The sequence below is a fragment of the Coenobita brevimanus genome, chromosome 112 (genome assembly GCF_032717465.1).
Source record: "Coenobita brevimanus isolate Jiangsu-jjx chromosome 112, ASM3271746v2, whole genome shotgun sequence".
Classification (NCBI taxonomy): Eukaryota; Metazoa; Arthropoda; class Malacostraca; order Decapoda; family Coenobitidae; genus Coenobita; species Coenobita brevimanus.
In genome coordinates, this window is record NC_137065.1 from 4,989,128 (window position 1) to 5,006,442 (window position 17,315).

At 41.5% G+C, this 17,315-nt stretch overlaps 1 protein-coding gene across 1 annotated transcript; it reads right to left on the reverse strand.

The window, feature by feature from the left end:
* Positions 1 to 9,359: 9,359 nt before the first annotated feature.
* LOC145418057 (serine protease 30-like) lies at positions 9,360 to 16,414 on the reverse strand. Its single transcript, XM_080286591.1, has 3 exons — positions 16,387 to 16,414; positions 14,363 to 14,496; positions 9,360 to 9,530 (listed from the first exon to the last, which is right to left on the reverse strand). The coding sequence occupies exons 1-3, from the start codon at positions 16,412 to 16,414 to the stop codon at positions 9,360 to 9,362; spliced, it is 333 nt and encodes a 110-aa protein (XP_080142717.1).
* Between the last annotated feature and the right edge of the window lie 901 nt (positions 16,415 to 17,315).

Below are 17,315 nucleotides of genomic sequence, written 5' to 3' on the forward strand. Positions count from 1 at the left end.
TTCTTGTGAATTCCTGCCAAAATTAATGGTAATTTTAGGGGCCTATCTTCTTCGTGAACGCTTAGTAAAATTACTATTATTTTTTTTATGTGAAGAAGAAGGAACAAAAGGCCTCGAGCCCGCAATAACTGTTCCATCCAAAATAAAAACATAACACAAGAGAGCCAAATTCAAGATCCGTTAATTTCAAGATGCCTGGACACACTGCTTTTGAAAGACTGGAGATAATAGGAAGCAGGAAATACAGACAGAGGGAGACAGTTCCAGAGTTGACCCGTTGCATACATGAAGGACTAGGAGTAATGGTTAACTCTTGCATTAGAGAGTTGGACAGAAAAGGGGTGAGAGTTTGCTGCTAGACGGGTGCTACGCGTCTGTCGTAGAGGTGGAGGAATGCATGCAGACAGTTCAGAGGAGCAGTGACCATTGAAGTAGCGATAGAAAAGAGATAAAGATGCAACAGTGCGGCAAAGAGACAGAGGTTGTAGGGAGTCAGTAAGAGGAGGAGAGTTAATGAGACGAAAGCCTTTGACTCCACCCTATTGAGAAGAGCTGTATGTGGGGAACCTCCCCACACATGAGAGTTGTACTCCACACAGGGGCGGATAAAACCCCTGTATAGAGTCAACAATTGTGCAGGGGTAAAGAAGGAACGGAGTTGGCTTGGCACACCTAATCTCTTGGAAGCAGATTTTACAAGAGATGTAATATGATCTTTCCAAGATAAGTCCCGAGTAAATGAAACCCCAAGCATGTTCAAGGATGATGCAGGATTAAGCTGAATATTATTAAACATTAGTGGGTACACCTGTGGAAGATTTTGTCTGGTTGATAGGTGTAAGAACTGAGTCTTTGATGCATTAAAAACAACAAGATTATTTTTACCCCAGTCAGAGATACGAGCCAAGTCAGACATTAGGTGTGCCATAGCCTCATCCCTTATTTCTTGAAGTAACTGCTGAGATGGGCGTTGCGGGAACCGAATGGAAAGGTGAAGGGTGGAGTCATCAGCGAATGAATGGATAGGGTTCGATGTACAGCTTAGAAGGTCACTGATGAATAAAAGGAAGAGAGTTGGTGATAGGACAGAGCCCTGAGGAACACCACTGTTGATAGATCTAGGAAAAGAACGATGGCCGTCTACAACAGCTTTAGGGGTACCTTGCTTTTGGCTTCTTACTAAAATTGATTCACTTGAGCAGTTCTCTCTCTCATTATCCCTGTTTTTTCACTCCATGCCCCACAAAGGATCCTTGGTACTCCACAAGAGTCAGGCCTACATTAAAAGTCTCAAGTACCTTCGCATGTTTTACTGTCCTCTTCTATTTTCACTCCATATTTCCTCCCTCTTCTGTGATATCCCTTGTCTCCCACTGTCTCTGTCTTCTCTGCAACTTCTCATTATTCCTGTGCTCTTGTTGTAATGTCCTCATAATGCCTACTCTTTACAGCTTTGTATGCCATTTTGAGCAACTTGCAACACTCGGTGTATGGCATTTTTTTCCCTCTTCTCCATTATCCTCTCCTTCCTCATTTCCTTCTTCTCCTTCGTCATCGTCGCCTGGTCATACACCAAGATTAATGGGTGTCAAGTAGGCCCGGAGCATGACAAGCCTGGCTCATTTGTTTACCGGTTTTGGAAACTCTTGCCTGACATGTGCTGGCTTCGGCATGGTCGGGATCAGTAACATTATCCAGTGTTTGGTTGTCGCGACACGTGTGTGTGTGTGTGTGTGTGTGTGTGTGTTTGTGTAATTCACCGGGTTGGTCAGGATCACTTGATGGTCGTGATCGTCAGCTTTTACCCTCCCGGAAGGGAGCTGAGAGCTCATATAGTCCAATCTAAGGGCAAGGCTGTGACCTTCACACAAGCACACACCCGTCCCCTTGCTCAAGGGGGACAGTAACCACCCACTTCGTCAGTGAAACTTTTCGCAACCAGAGCGAGGCGCGAACTCCCGTCCACCAGTTGGCAAGCGAGAACGTTACCACTGCACCAGCGAGCGGTGTCTGTGTGTGTGTGTGTGTGTGTGTGTGTGTGTGTGTAAATATGTTAATATTTACACATCAATGCATACCTTGTTTTTGTTGTTGCTGCAGCCCCAGGCTCATCTGGACGTGAACCCAGTGGACTACATGATACCGGCCACTTCAGTACATACAGCCATGTGAATGAATGTATGTGTGCCTGGCCGTGCTATTTACCTAACTATTACCCCTTTTACCCGCTGTAATTTTGTGAGGGATGGGTCATGTAAGCAAGTCAGGTAAATCTTTGCATTTGTGTATTAGCTTGCAGTTTAGTACATGATCACAGAATTAAAGTATCATCTGTCTTGCTGTGAAAGTCGAACACACGCATATTCATGTGAAGTGTTGTACGTGTTTATTGTGTTCATAAATACGTTGAACAGCTTACTTGTTACTTGTATCAAATATTTAGACCAGGACTACCTTTACCACACCCCATACATGTTCATTGTAACATTATCATGTACATTTTTAAGTATATTGCGATGTGCAAAGTAACAATATATTGCATAGTTCTTTGTCGTTGTCCTGGTTGATTTGCAGATTCTGGAGTATATCCTTTCATGATGATACGCCTAAAATACCTCAGTATATTTTAAACTTCATTAGTAATAAGAACATACCTTAGTTTCCTATTAAGGATACGGTCCCTGTAGTGTCGATCGTTTTCTATTGTCTGAAACTATGGTTTGTACGGAGTCTGTACAACAGATGTCACTATTATTTAGGCTAAAGAAATATGATCTAAGATATTAGTATACTGCCCTCCTCCCCCGCCTCTATATTCCCCGGTGCTACTGGCCAGCAGCTTCACAGTCAACCATGCTAACCACTCGGCCACTGTGGCGGTTAAGCTTAAGACAGTTTATAAATACGGCCACAGGTGTACAGAGGCGCAGGTCGGGGGGGTCAGAGAGGTGACTACAATGTAACAGAGATAGAGAAAACGATATGAGCGTGGACTATGTTGTTTAGCCTGAGTCACGGATTGGGGATTCTATATTAAATTCTAATTCATGGCCTGGATTGTTCTATGTCCTCTCTCATTATTTGTTTTCTGGATCCTACCTTCTTCCATGCTTAGGTGAAAAAAAAAAGCTCAAGATGATGATGACGATGATGATGAACACATTGCCTGGATTTTCTTTATTTTCGACAACCTTAAAGCCCACGAGTACATAGCTTTAAAATTTGTAGGAAAATACTGTGTCGGAGGAAACGCATTGCGAGAAAATGAAAAATAATAAAGCTTGTACCTGTATGTCCCAAAGAGAAACGATCATTGCACACAAACAAAAGAGGCTTGGATTAATACCTATCGATTGCACGATGGTCATTAAAACAGACAGTCAGATCGTGATGAATCTCAGTCTTCCCACAAAAATAAATAAATAAATAAACAAATAAACATGCTACAGTCGCTGTTATATCAAGGTCTCAAACAGTACTCCTCACACACACACACACACACACACACACACACACACACACACACACACACACACACACACACTTCGTCGAAGAATAACTAGCTCAAGAATCGAACTCGGCTTCTCCCGACTGCGAGCTGTATCGTTATTACATTAATACCGATTAACAGTGATAACAATACACCAGCACAGACAATGTATACAGTCGCCCATTATATTAGGAGTTGAAGGTAACAGTTCCTATTTTTTACTCTTTCTGTTTCTTGCCCTGGCCAGTATTTATAGTAGTGGGAAACTGGGTTAAGGAGCTGTTGTCATGATGATGATTATTAGTCTCCACCTACCACATAGATGGAGACTTGTTTTTGCTGGTATTACTATTATTTCCGTCTGAAAGATGGCAACAATTCCAGGAGAACCGGAGAGTACGCATGGAATCTGAAGGGTCCAGGTTTTGCGTCCTGGCATGGGCCATTGCTGATGGAAAAAAAAAAAATCCAGATCTCCTCAATAGGTTCAAGGTTGTTATAAGACACAGTAGCAGGAGACTAGTGCCTGTCCGGAGGACAGTAGACAAAACTTGGCAGACCGAATCCTAAGAGTTTGTTTCGTTTTACCATTAGTTTCCACCTACAACATGGAGACTGTTTTGGCTCGTATTATTTTTATTATTATTATTATTATTATTATTATTATTATTATTATTATTATTATTCCAGCCTCGGAGTCTCGCAACGATTCCAGGAGAACCGGAGACTGCACAAGGAATCTGAAGGGCCAAGGTTATGTGTCCTGGCATGGACCATTGCTGAGAGGAAAAAATGTATAAATCTCCCCAGTTGGGTCAAGGTCATTGTAATAAACAGTAACAGGAGACAAGTGACTGTCCATAGGACAGTTTCAGGTTCTAGTTATTATTATTATTATTATTATTATTAATTAATTAAATAATTAGATTAAAAAGCATAGGGAAGCTGAAATAGGAAATGAAGTCTCCAGCAAGAGTCAGTGTTTCAGTCAGGGTCAGTGAAGCAGTGCAGAGACATAGCTGTGAGGTGAGTCAGCCTTTTGATTGCTGTACATTAGCCAACTATTGATTTAGATTTCGGATCTCTCTCTCTCTCTCTCTCTCTCTCTCTCTCTCTCTCTCTCTCTCTCTCGAGTGAATTATGACTGCTATCTACAATCCTAACACTTTAAATTAACAATTGGTACTTCATGAAGTCTTATTGTTTGACTCATCCCAGAGTTGTAGTAGGCCATTAAAATCACCTCCATTTAATCACTTTCATATGGTCAGTTATTTTTTTTTTTACTCTTGCTGTTTCCAGACGATTGTATTCAACTTAGGAAGGCTCTATGCAGTGGACAGGTTAATAGAAACTGTATCTAATGCCTTTAGTTTGAAAAGTCTATGATTTAATGTACTTGTTTAGAGTTACATATTTTTATTGAATGGAGGAGACCTGTAATCTAATTTATGGGATTTTAAATTTTTTTCCTTCATCTGTTTGGCTTCTGAAAAAATAAAGCAGGAGTGAGTATGTAAAATGTCTGAATAATGAAAGGGTTATCACTCTCGTGTAAGGATACACTGTAACGCTTTCGCTAACCCCAGGTAGACACCTCACCCCTCTCAGCTCAATTGATGTGCAAGTGTAATCGGAGTAATGGGTCACTTTGATAAGTAATCAAGGAAACTCATTCCTGTCTCACAACTAAAGCTCAGGGGAATTCATACAATCATGATTCTGTATTCAAGTTGTGGGAGTGGTCCAGTTCCGTCGGATAAAAACAAACCGATTACAGAATAGTACATAAATGGAGAGTGAGGACTGTATGTTTTCCCTACTGAAAATAATCTTAAGATTAGTAGGAAAAGTACAGATATAATAACTAAACATTACAAACTCTTTATTTGTTGACAAACAAGCGAAAAAAGGTGCAAGTAAAAGAGGAACTAGCGCAAAGGTATTTCACTGGTCTGATATTTAAAATTTATAAGAATACATATAAGTACTCGTAAATAAGGCAAGCGTTATTTACTACGGTCGAAATAATTGAAAACATTTCACATGTAAATCTGTTGCCATCCAAGTGAGTTAAAAATACATATAAAACCAATGAATTAATGTTCTTTTATTACAATTATTAAATCAAGTGATAAAATAAAGGTAAAATAATGCTAATTTCCTTATATACTGGAGTCATAACAACTCTTTTAGATAAAGGCAAACAGTGAGGGGGCTAGTTTTCCCATTCTAAAACATGATCAGATTCAAAGAGGAGGTACAACTAAAACAGAAATTTGTTGTGTTAAAAAGTTACTTAATATGATCCGTAAGTCGCAAAATTTTTCCTTTCTCTTAACATGCTTAGTTCTAGTGTAAGAAAAAACAAAAACAATAGTTTTTAATTATTATAATCAAATGATTTGATAGCAGTAATACTTTACCAAAGAATGTGAACAACACAAAGGTGTTTATCTGTAATCAAAGCAAATTTCAAAAGGTAAGTGAATTGAAAAGCAAAAAGATTCCATATTTCTTAAAAAAAAACAAAAAAAACATGCTTCAGTTTGTTGAAAAGAGAGAGAGAGAGAGAGAGAGAGAGAGAGAGAGAGATCAGGATATGTTTTCACTATTTAGTGCTGATAGTATTTTATTTATTATTATTATTATTATTATTTCACACATTATTATTTTCAGTACTGTATGATTAAAATAATAATAATAATAATAATAATAATAATAATAACAATAATAATAATTATTATTTGTTTTAAAATTGCGGTATTTCGGAGGCTATTTGGCCTAGAATCTTCAAACTTGGTCAGCTTAGTCGGGCAGATGTCCGCTTCTTTTCGCCAAGTACGGTGGCAATCCTTCGGATATTATCTGCTATTTATCCATTGCCAGACATCTTAATCCCGTAAGGAGTGGCCACAAACAAATCGCCTTCGTGTCTCCCTGCACCCCGCCTTTTCACCGCCCTTACCCTAGTTCACACCCTCCTCTCACATATACCTCACCACTCTACCCCGCCATCTGATCCTCGGCCTCCCTCTCCCTCTCCCCTCTCCACCTTACTCACGTACACTCTCCTCGTTAGTCTCTCGCTCCATCCTCTCTACATGGCCAAAGCACCTCAGTGTATTTCTCCTAACGCTTTCTATCACATCCACATCCTCACCACAACACTCATTCACTCCCTCATTCGTCAGTCTGTCTCTCCACGTAACTCCACATGCTCCTCTCAGATAACTCATTTCCACTGTTTTCACTCCTGACTTGTGTCCTTCCAACAAGATCCAAGCTTCACTTCCATACGTTAGAGCTGGTATCAATTACAATCATGTAGCGACTTATTTGCTTCCATGCCCACTTCCCTACTTCTTATCACTGCTTTGAAAGAACCAACAACTTTTCTTCCTAGTTGTACCCTTTCAAGTAAACTTCCATCCACACCCAAGTACTTAAATGAGCTCACATTTTCCATTTCCCCAACATCCAGTCTCACTGTACATTTGGTGACTTCATTTCTCTCGAAGAACATAACTTTACACTTCCCTACATTCACCTTTAGATTCCGTTTCTTACACACTGTCTCAACCTTATTTGTCGGAACACAGAAAAGTGAGTCAGCCACGCTCTCTCAACAACCGCTTTAGCTAGGAAGCTGAAATTTTACTAATATATAGCCATAAGGCGGATGCAGCGCTGAAAGGAGTATGGTTCCAGTCAATCAATTTTTCTTTGAGATCGTCTATGGTAAAAAACTGGGAATTTTCCGGATGACACCTAATTTTCCATGAAAGATTAAAGCTGGAGTCACCAAACTTGGTGGACTTAAAGGCTGTTATGACCTAAGGTGACAAGCACAAGACCAGTGACCTTGACCACAAGGTCCCTTTATAGCTCGGCTTCTACTAGGCAGTGGCTGTGGGAAGTTTTTTCATGCCAAAAGAGTCGTTGGACAATTATTGAACGGTGTTTTAGTTATTATTATTATTATTATTATTATTATTATTATCATCATCATCATCATCATCATCATCATCATCATCATCATTATTATTATTATTATTATTATTATTATTATTATTATTATTATTATTATTATTATTATTATTATTATAGGTGGTAGGTGGTGGCGACCATCATCTACTCACTTGATGTAGTGCTGCCTACTTCTTCCTTAGCCTTTATTATTCTTTTTCTGTGCCTGCCCTCCTCTCTTCCTATTTCTCCCATCTTTCCTGTCACTTCTTATTGCTTTTCTTTCCTTTACAGGTGGCTTTACATTAAGTGACAAGCCAAATGGTTTCCTGTAAGCCAAGAAACCATTTACAACGCTGGGTGGTAACCATGTAACCAAACCATACGTGCTCCCTACGTGTCAACAAGTGGGTTGGTAAAGGGTTAGTGCCCCTCCCCGTAAATCAAATAACTCAAAGTCAAATGGCCACCCCTTACGGGATTATGGCGTCTGGCAAAATATATATATATATATATATATATCTTCATCATCATCATCCAATATATATATATATATATATATATATATATATATATATATATATATATATTATTATTATTATGCTAGTCCTGTTTTTGGAATATTTTCTCAGCTAGAAGATAGAATTTCAGGCCTGAGGTATAGCTTAAATTAACTTCCTCACTACGATAGACGTTCCCAGAACTGAAGAAAATCGTCAGGAGAGAAAAGGAGTAAAGTACGGAGTGAATGTAGTGGACATGATGCCGATAAGAGTCAGTAGCTACATTCTGTTCATTTTAATTATGGTACTTTTACTCTAGCTTTGTCCAGATTATTGTTTTTTGCAGCTTGTTTCATGTAGTTCAGTGGCAGAAAGACAACGCCAAGGCACTTTATCATATCCATAGCATATCTTCCTGGCCAGTGCCGGGATAAACACACTTGCGATCCACTCCGTCGTAACTCTGGTTTTGATTTGCAGGAAGGACAAGGTGGCTGTCGAATTTTCCTCTGTCTTCTGTTCTTGCTTCATAAATAAATCTAATGGTTTTGATTTGAAGGGAAGACAAAGTGGCGGTCGAATCTTCCTCCTCCTCCTGTTCTAGCTTCATCAATAAAAGCTAAGAGACGAGAATTATAGCAATTTATAACCATTTTCTGCAGGAAGTTCAGGGAAAGGAGTGAAAAATCTTTCCTTGTCTAGGTCTTCCTGTAAAAACACATCTAAATTACGACAAGGAACTGATGGTAAATTCATATGAGTATCCCACCTCGGTATCGTATCCAAATGGAGGGATGGGAATCTTAAGCCAAATTACAGTCAAAAGAGTAGGTGTAGAACTCTCATCTCTCCATCTTGAATACTCAGTTATAACAAGAAATTAACCCTGGAATAAGGTGCTAGTCATGAAGAAGTGCCATGGAAAGGATGCAGGGTCGTGGTATTGACTTATTCTGCCACAGAGCTACGGGAATCAGGCTGCAAAAATGATGAAAATCGACGATAATTTATGGTGAATGAACTATAGCTGTTTTGAGTCACTTGGGAGTCAGGAGATGTGTTGATCCATGTATAGGGTGTTTTGATCCGTGCTTTGATAGACGAACAAGGTGTTTTGATGAGTAGGTGTTTTAATCCACGAAGTAGCTAAGTGTTTTAATAACTTGGGAGTCAGTAGGTGTTTTGATATGTATACAAAGGATCAGATGTTATGATCCACGTAAACGGTGCTTTGATCAGTCGGTGTTTTGATCAGTAGGCGTTTTGATCAGTAGGTGTTTTGATCAGCAGGTGTTTTTGTCAGTAGGCGTTTTGATCAGTAGGTATCGTCCACATATAAGACGTTTTGATATGTGTATAGAACCACATATCGAGTGTTAAGATTGACGTATAAGGTATCAGCAGGTGTTGGATCCGGTGTTAGCGATGATCCAGTCCGTGTAGGCGGGCACGCTGGTGTAAACTCCGGGACTGTTAGGCTCAGCGCATCCTATCCCGAAGCTCACCACGCCGATCTGTGCCCACCGCCCGTCGCACAGTTGCACCACCATGGGCCCGCCGCTGTCACCCTGTTGATTTTTTATATATTTTTTTAATGCATGGAAGAAGGAACTAATGGCCAGAAGCCAGTAGGATTGCCTCTTCAAGAAAAAAAAAAAAAGAATATCACACAGAGCTAAATTCAAGATCCATTCATTTCGAGATGCCTGGACACAAAGCGTTTCAAAGACAGGAGGTCATAGGCAGTAAGAAATACAGGCTAAAGAACACAATTCCAGAACTGACCTGTTGCATACATGAAGGGCTGGGAGTAACTCTTGTATTAGGAAGTTGGACAGAAAAGGGATGAGTTTTTTTTTTTTTTATGTGTCCGACTCTGGGCAAATATCTCGGGGGCAGTAGCCTATCCCAAGGCCCAGTAGTCCTCCTACACCTCCACATGTCACCACTTCGGCGCTAACACCCACCGTCCATATTGAATACATGCTAGGGCTGTCTCATACAGGACTGGTGTATTGGTATTAGCGGGGGTTCTTTTATGACATGTCGGCGGGTCATCTGGTAGATCAGAAAAGTCTGCTTTTATGAAATTCAAATCCTTAAGCTGTTCCCTGCCCCAGCCGGGATTCGAACCTGGGTCCATCAGGACTGCAGGCCGCCTCTCTACCGAGTTTGTTGATAGATGGGTGCTACGCGTCTGCCGTAATGATGGAGGGATGCAAGCAGACAGTTCAGAGGAGCAGTGACCATTGAAGTAGCGATAGAAAAGCGATAATGATACAACAGTGCGGCGAAGAGACAAAAGTTGAAGGGAGCCAGTAAGAGGAGGAGAGTTGATATGACGAAAAACCTTTGACTCCACCTTCTTGAGAAGAGCTGCATGTGGGTAGCCTCCCCACACATGAAAGTTGTACTCCACACGGGGGAGAATAAAACCCGTGTATAAAGTCAACAGCTACGTAAGGGTAAAGAAGGCACGGAGTTGGCTTAGCACACCTAATCTCTTGGAAGCAGATTTTGCAAGAGAGATAATACGACCTTTCCAAGATTTATCCCATGTGAATGGAATGTAATATATGTTTAAAGATGATGCAGGATTGAGCTGGATATTGTTAAAAATTTGAGGGTACTCCTGTGGAAGGTTTTGTCTGGTTGATAGATGTATGAACTGAGTTTTTGACGCATTAAAAAACACAAGATTACTTTTACCCCAATCATAGATATGAACCAAGTCAGACATTAGATGTGTCATAGGCTCATCCCTTATTTGTGGAAGTAACTGCTGAGATGGATGCTGCGGGAAGCAAATGGAAAAGTGGAGGGTGGAATCATCAGTGTATGAGTGGATAGGGTTAGATGTACAGTTGCGTTCAGGAGAAAGAATACACGTTTACTCGTTTGGAGTAGTATGATATCCATTGGTGTTAAGATTGGAAACTAATTCCCTCACTTACTGGTGCATTGATGACCAGTGCACCAGGTAATATGTGAAACAGTACTACACATCTCACCAATAGTAGACACTACAGTAGATAATATGAGCGGACGTGTATCCCTACTTATGAATGTGGCTGTACAGCTTAGCAGGTCATTGGCAAGTAGAAGGAAGAGAGTTGGTGACAGAATAGAACCCTGAGGAACACCATTACTGACAGCTCTAGCAGAAGGGTGGCCGTCTACAACAGCGGCTATAGAACGACCGAAGAGGAAGCTAGATATGAAAGTACAGGTATAAGGATAGAAACCGTTAAGAGGGCAGTTTGGAAATTAAAGATTTACGCCAGACTCGATCGAAGCCTTTGAGATGTCAAGCGCAATGACAAAGTTTTTGTCAAAGCCCCGAAAGGAGGATGGCCAGGAGTCTGAAAGGAATGTGAGAAGATCGCCAGTGAAACGTCCCTGGAGGAACACATACGATCAGAAAGAAGGTTGTGATAGGAAAGGTGCTTTAACTATTTTTTATTAAGAATAGATTTAAAGCTTTTGAAATACAGGATGTTAAAGAAAGTGGAGCATAGTTGAAGGGCTGGGAATGGTCACCCTTCTTTGGGACAGGCTGAATGAGAGCAAACTTCCAGCAAGAAGGAAAGGTACAAGTTGACAGACAGAGGAGAAAAAGTTTGCCCAGGCAGGGTGTAAGCAAACTTCCAGCAGGAATGAAAGGTACAAGTTGACAGACAGAGGAGAAAAAGTTTGCCCAGGCAGGGAGTAAGCACAGACACACAGGTCTTGAGGACTAAAAGAGGGACACCATCAGGCCCATATGCCTTATTAGTTCTGAGACCAGTGATGGCAAAAAATACATCAGTTGAAAAAATTTTACTGTCAGCCATGAGGAAGTCAGAAGGGAGAAGTAATGGAGGAAAAGCACCAGAATCGTCTAAGATGGAATTGGAGGAGAAAGTTTGAGTGAATAGCTATGCTCTACCAGTAGAAGAAACAATAACAGAGCCATCAGGGTGGAAAAGAAAAGAGAAGGATGATGATTCAAAGTTGTTAGAAAGGTTTCTGGCAAGGTGCCGAAAGGAGAGGGAGAAATTTGCTTTGCAGAGTTCAGAGCATTTAGTAAGAATGAAATTATTTTTAGCAGAGAGAAGACCAGACTTAGCACGATTCAGGGCAGAAACATAAAAGATTAGATTCAGGGGCGGGTTAGCTAAGGTACCTTTTGTAGGCCTTGTCTTAGTTGTGGTGAGCATTAGAACAAGCGTGATTAAACCAAGTTTATTTTGCATTAGTCACAGGATAAGAGAAAGGAATGTATGCTTCCATGCCTGAGAGAATAACCTTCATAACGTGCGAGGCAAACCCAGATGGCTCTCGGCCATGGAAGCTATGACCATTCTGGGGAAAATCAAAGAACCACTGCCTGAGGGCCTCCCGATCAGCAGCTCCAAAGTGCCATAGCCACTGCTTCCTGGGAGGGTCCACTGGCCTTGCTGGAGTGATAGCCCAGGTTTAGGTGATAGAGTTGTGATTGGAGGAGCCCAACGGAGAGAAAAAATTAACAGCGTAAGGATTAGTTGTAAGGATGAGGTCAAATATTGTAGAACTCTCTCTAAGACGGTCAGGGATATGGGTAGGGTGCTGTAGAAGCTGCACTAGGTCATTAAGGATAGAAAAGATGTTGGCTTGTTCACCTGGTGGATCAGTGAAAGGAGTGGAAAGCCAAATGTGGTGGTGAACATTGAAATCACCTACTGTAGAATTGAGATTTCAGAGGAAGAAAATGACAGGATATGTTTCATATTAGAAGTAAGATAGTCAAAGAATTTTTCATAGTCACTAGAATTAGGGGTTAAGTAAGCAGCACAGATATATCAATTTAGAGAATGACAGGAGAGCCGAAATCAGAAAGTAGAAAATTCAGAAGATTCAAGTTCAGGAACATGAGAGCAAGCTATGCTGTTGCATACATATACACAACAGCCACTTTTGGCTTTGAAATGAGTATAAAGGAGAGACTACTCAGACGGGTTTGCTATCATTTGTCTCAGACAGCTGACTCCCAGTGAGGCAGAGATGAGGTTTAGAGGAGGAGAGATGGTGTTCAACAGAGAGAATGTTAGAGGAAAGGCCTCAAATAGCTCAGAAATGAAGAAGAAGCGTGTCAGACAGTGGTTCCAGACATCTCGTTTGATCGTCACCGGGAGAGGAGAAGAAGTTAGGGACATTTCTCCCCCCCCCCTTCCCCAGGGACTCCAAGACGGAGCTGAGATGCCATTTTTAACAGGATTTTGAATAGGAAGTGTAGTGCCTACTGTGCATGTAGTTTGGTGTTGACAGTTAGAGGAACCTGTATCGGAGAGCATGCAGGCTTACTCTCTGTGTTACTGAAGCATTGAAAAAGTTCAGCAGAGGAGGATGATCAGAAGCTAGTCCCGAGGGCTGATGAAAAGGGAGCTCCAGCGGTCCCTGACATCAGTTTTCCATGTATCTTGGAAGTACCGCCCTGCTCGACTGGTGCTACAGTCTAGAGAGTACATCCAATTAGAATGAATAAATAAAAACTGTCTATAGACCTCGTGATGCAAGGGCATTTTCTCAGATGTTCTTTTTTCATGTTAATTAATGACTCTGGCTGTAATGATCGTTTTGAATATTGTTCAACCCCCCCGTCCCCTGCACTCTGGCTAAGTTCACCACATGGCTTAGTTTACCACCTTGCTTAGTTTTGCACCTGGCTTAGTTCCCCATTTGTCTTTGTTTTCCACCAGGCTTAGTTCCCCATCCGGCTTAGATCTGCACCTGACTAAGTTCCTCACCTGGTTTAGTTCCATAACTGTTTTAGCAACCTACCTGGTTTACTTCCGCACCTGGCTTAGATCCCCATCTGGATAAGTTCAGCACCTGGCGTCTTTCCCTACCTGACGTAATTTTCCGCCTGGCATAAGCCAAGCTTTGTTAAAAATGTCGAGAATTTTTCAGAGGTTGAAACTGTAAGAATTAAGTCTTCAGAAGTAAATCAAAATCAATAATAAATCAACATCTACTCAGTTAGACATGTCCGGAGGCATTATCTTTAATCATCTTCAATCCAGTAACTCTCTCTCTCTCTCTCTCTCTCTCTCTCTCTCTCTCTCTCATCTCCAGACGCCTTTGTTCAAATTAAGATATACTTCTTGAACTTGGGGGAATAAAATCTGCTTCCATTTGCCATTTCAGTAAAGCAGGCCTATCCCGAAGCGAAAAAAAAAAAATCATGTATACAGTAAAACGAAAGAAAAAAAGACAAGACAGAAAGAACAGAAAAAAGAAAGAAAACCAAAGGCATCATCGTAGTGAGCGAGAGACCTTTCTCATGACAGGGACAACTCTAGGATTTTCTTCCAGCTAAAGATGGACGAAAATATTCAGCAGAGATATGAATCATAGGAGCCTGAGAGTGTTAGTACCCCACCTGACACGAGTCCTTGAAGGGCGTGAGGGCACAGATGACGTTGTTGTTGTCGGGCAGCTGTATCAGGGGTGCACACTGCTGAAGGCTGATTACGTCCAGCACCACCTCCTGTAGGTTGTTGGGTATGATAGCGTCTGCAACACCATCAGAATTTATTTTAGTTTTGTACTTAATCATACATTCTGCAGCACTAGTTCATTTAATATACTTTTTCTTATCAAACTTGCAACACAAAGTCATTTAATATGCTTTTTATAACACTCTCATTATTTATCAGTCCAATTCTGAAACCATGAAATTTTCGTACTCATTCCTTTTCACCCTTTTCATGCGGGTAAACAGCCTAGTCATCCTTTTAGTTATTTATCTCTTTATTCTAGTCATTACCTATCTCTCGTCACCCGTTTTGTCTGCTCACCCCTTCATGTCGTTACCCCTTTTGTCTAGTCATCCCTTAAGACTAGTCACACATTAAAGTAGTATCCCCTTAAATGTAGTCACCCCTTAATTGTTGTCACCCCTTAACTGTTGTCACCCCTTTGGACATGTCCCCCTGTTATAGTCTAGTTACTCATTGCACTCCTCGGTCCTTTCATTATACAGTATGCAACACCATTACTACTCAGTCTAGTCACCCCTTTCAACACTTCTCTACTGTCTGGCAGTTTTCTTTCTTGCTGAGTATTGTTACGTCCGCGTCCCCACACTGCCACAGGCTCCAACAACAGTAGTCCAGTACACGAAGGACATTGACCAGCGAGTTGTTCTTCCTGTGGTCAGCCTTTAGGTGTACAGCACATAAGATCAGCTCAGGCATTGTAAATAAACACTGGCTTCTTAATTTCACTGTCTTTATTTTCCAGAAAATTACACTTAATGCTTTGCAACTTCACTTTTCTCACAAGCACTGGAGCTATACAAACTTTACTAACTGCAATTACACTTAATGCTTGACAACACTTCATTATTTTCATAGGTACTGTTGATAAACAAACTTCACTAACACTTCATTGTTTGCCAACACTTCACTGTTTTCACAAGTACCGAAAATATACAAACTTCACTGCTCTGAAACTGCACTACACTCAAACTGAACTGAAAACCGACTAAACTTGCTCTAGTTTCTTCCCCATACTTATTTAAGCTTGCATTGCTCTAGAATTATCTACAGTTTTCCCAGTTCTGGTGTATTCCAGAGAGAGAGAGAGAGAGAGAGAGCACAGTTACCAACTCAGAGACAACCAAGACATGCAAAAGTATTCGTACATTACATAACACTGTAAATTATTTACCATAAAACTTAATTTCAATTACATAATTAAACAATCACATAAAGAACACATTATTGAGAAAAAGAGCATAAAAATTAATGCATAACTTACGAAACAACTACGCTCACAGACAGCAGGCAAACTGGCAACTCTGACTCGTACCGAAACCTTAGGTATGGGAAACTTCGAGAAACATCTTAGCTACCTAACTAGCAAATCTTGCTTCTTAACACTACCCCTTCCCTAGTTCTTTGTTGTCCCGACAAAACTACACAGTATATACAAACATAAACCTTAATCCTAATGAAACATCCAACTATACACAGAATAATCCTCCAACTTATCAGGTCTTCTTCTATGCCACTTCTGACGACGTCCTTGCTCCTCCATATGTTCACTCCCCATGGAAGGTCTTGGTCCTCCTCTCGATTTGCTTCTTCTCTTGGGAAACTGTCTCCATCCTCTTGCTCCTCACATCCTTGGTCCTCCTCAACATCCTCGGCTGTGGGAGAGCACGATTCCTCGGAGACATCCCAGCTGTACTGTCCTGGCCCATGGTACTGCCACAGACGATTCACATGTATCACCATTGGGCAAAACTTCCTGCCTCCCCGAATCCGATACATTATGTCTGATAGGCGGTCCAACACAGTGTAAACCTTTCCCACAGGCTCTGCAGCTTCGGTGACTGTCCCTTCTTTCGCTGAGGATTGTATAACCAAACTTGGTCACCATCCTAAAAGCCCACCTCACTTGTCTTGGCACCATACTTGCACTTCATCACCTCTCCTGAAAATTGAGGGCTCCTCGCACTTGATGATGTACCTCAACCAGCCTTTCCTGAAGATGCTTTGCATAGCTGGAGGTGTCTGTAGGCAGCTCTTCACCAGGTGGTCTTCCCATTAACAAGTCAATGGGTAAGCGTAACTCGTGGCCCAACATAAGTTTTGCAGGTGTGTAGCCGGTAGACTCATGGGATGCAGACCAGTATGCCATCAGCAATGCAGGTTATTTCTGGTCCCATTCGTTTTATCCCTCTACGCTGTACTTGGCCATTTCTTGCCCCAGGGTCCAGTTGAATTTCTCCAGCACTCCATATGACTGTGGCCTTAAAGGGGTCGTCCTGGTCTTCTTGATCCCCAGTAACTTGCAGCACTCACGGAACACAGCAGACTCGAAGTTTCTACCCTGGTCTGAATGTAGCTTTTGTGGCATCCCAAAACGACAGAGAAATTGATCAACCAAAGCCTGAGCAACAGTTGCAGCCTCTTGATCAGGGATGTCATAGGCTTCTGGCCACTTTATGAAGTAGTCCATGGCGACACATATATACCAGTGTCCTCTTGCAGTGAGTGGCAAAGGTCCAGCAATGTCCACCGCGACTCTTTCCATCTGTGCACCCACTTGGTACAGCCGAAGAGGGGCACAACCACGTTTCTTGGGTCCCTTCTTGGCACAACACACACCACAGGCCCGACACCACTCTCTAACATCCTTACGCATGCCAATCCAGTAGAACCTCTGTTGCAGACAGCTTAGAGTTTTCTTCACTCCCAGGTGCCCACTGGTGATTTGGTTATGGGACTCATCCAAGATCTCGGACCTCATCTTCTTCGGAACCACCAGTTGCCAATACTTGCTGAGGCCATCAGGTGTCTCCCACTGATGCTCCAGTTGTCCTT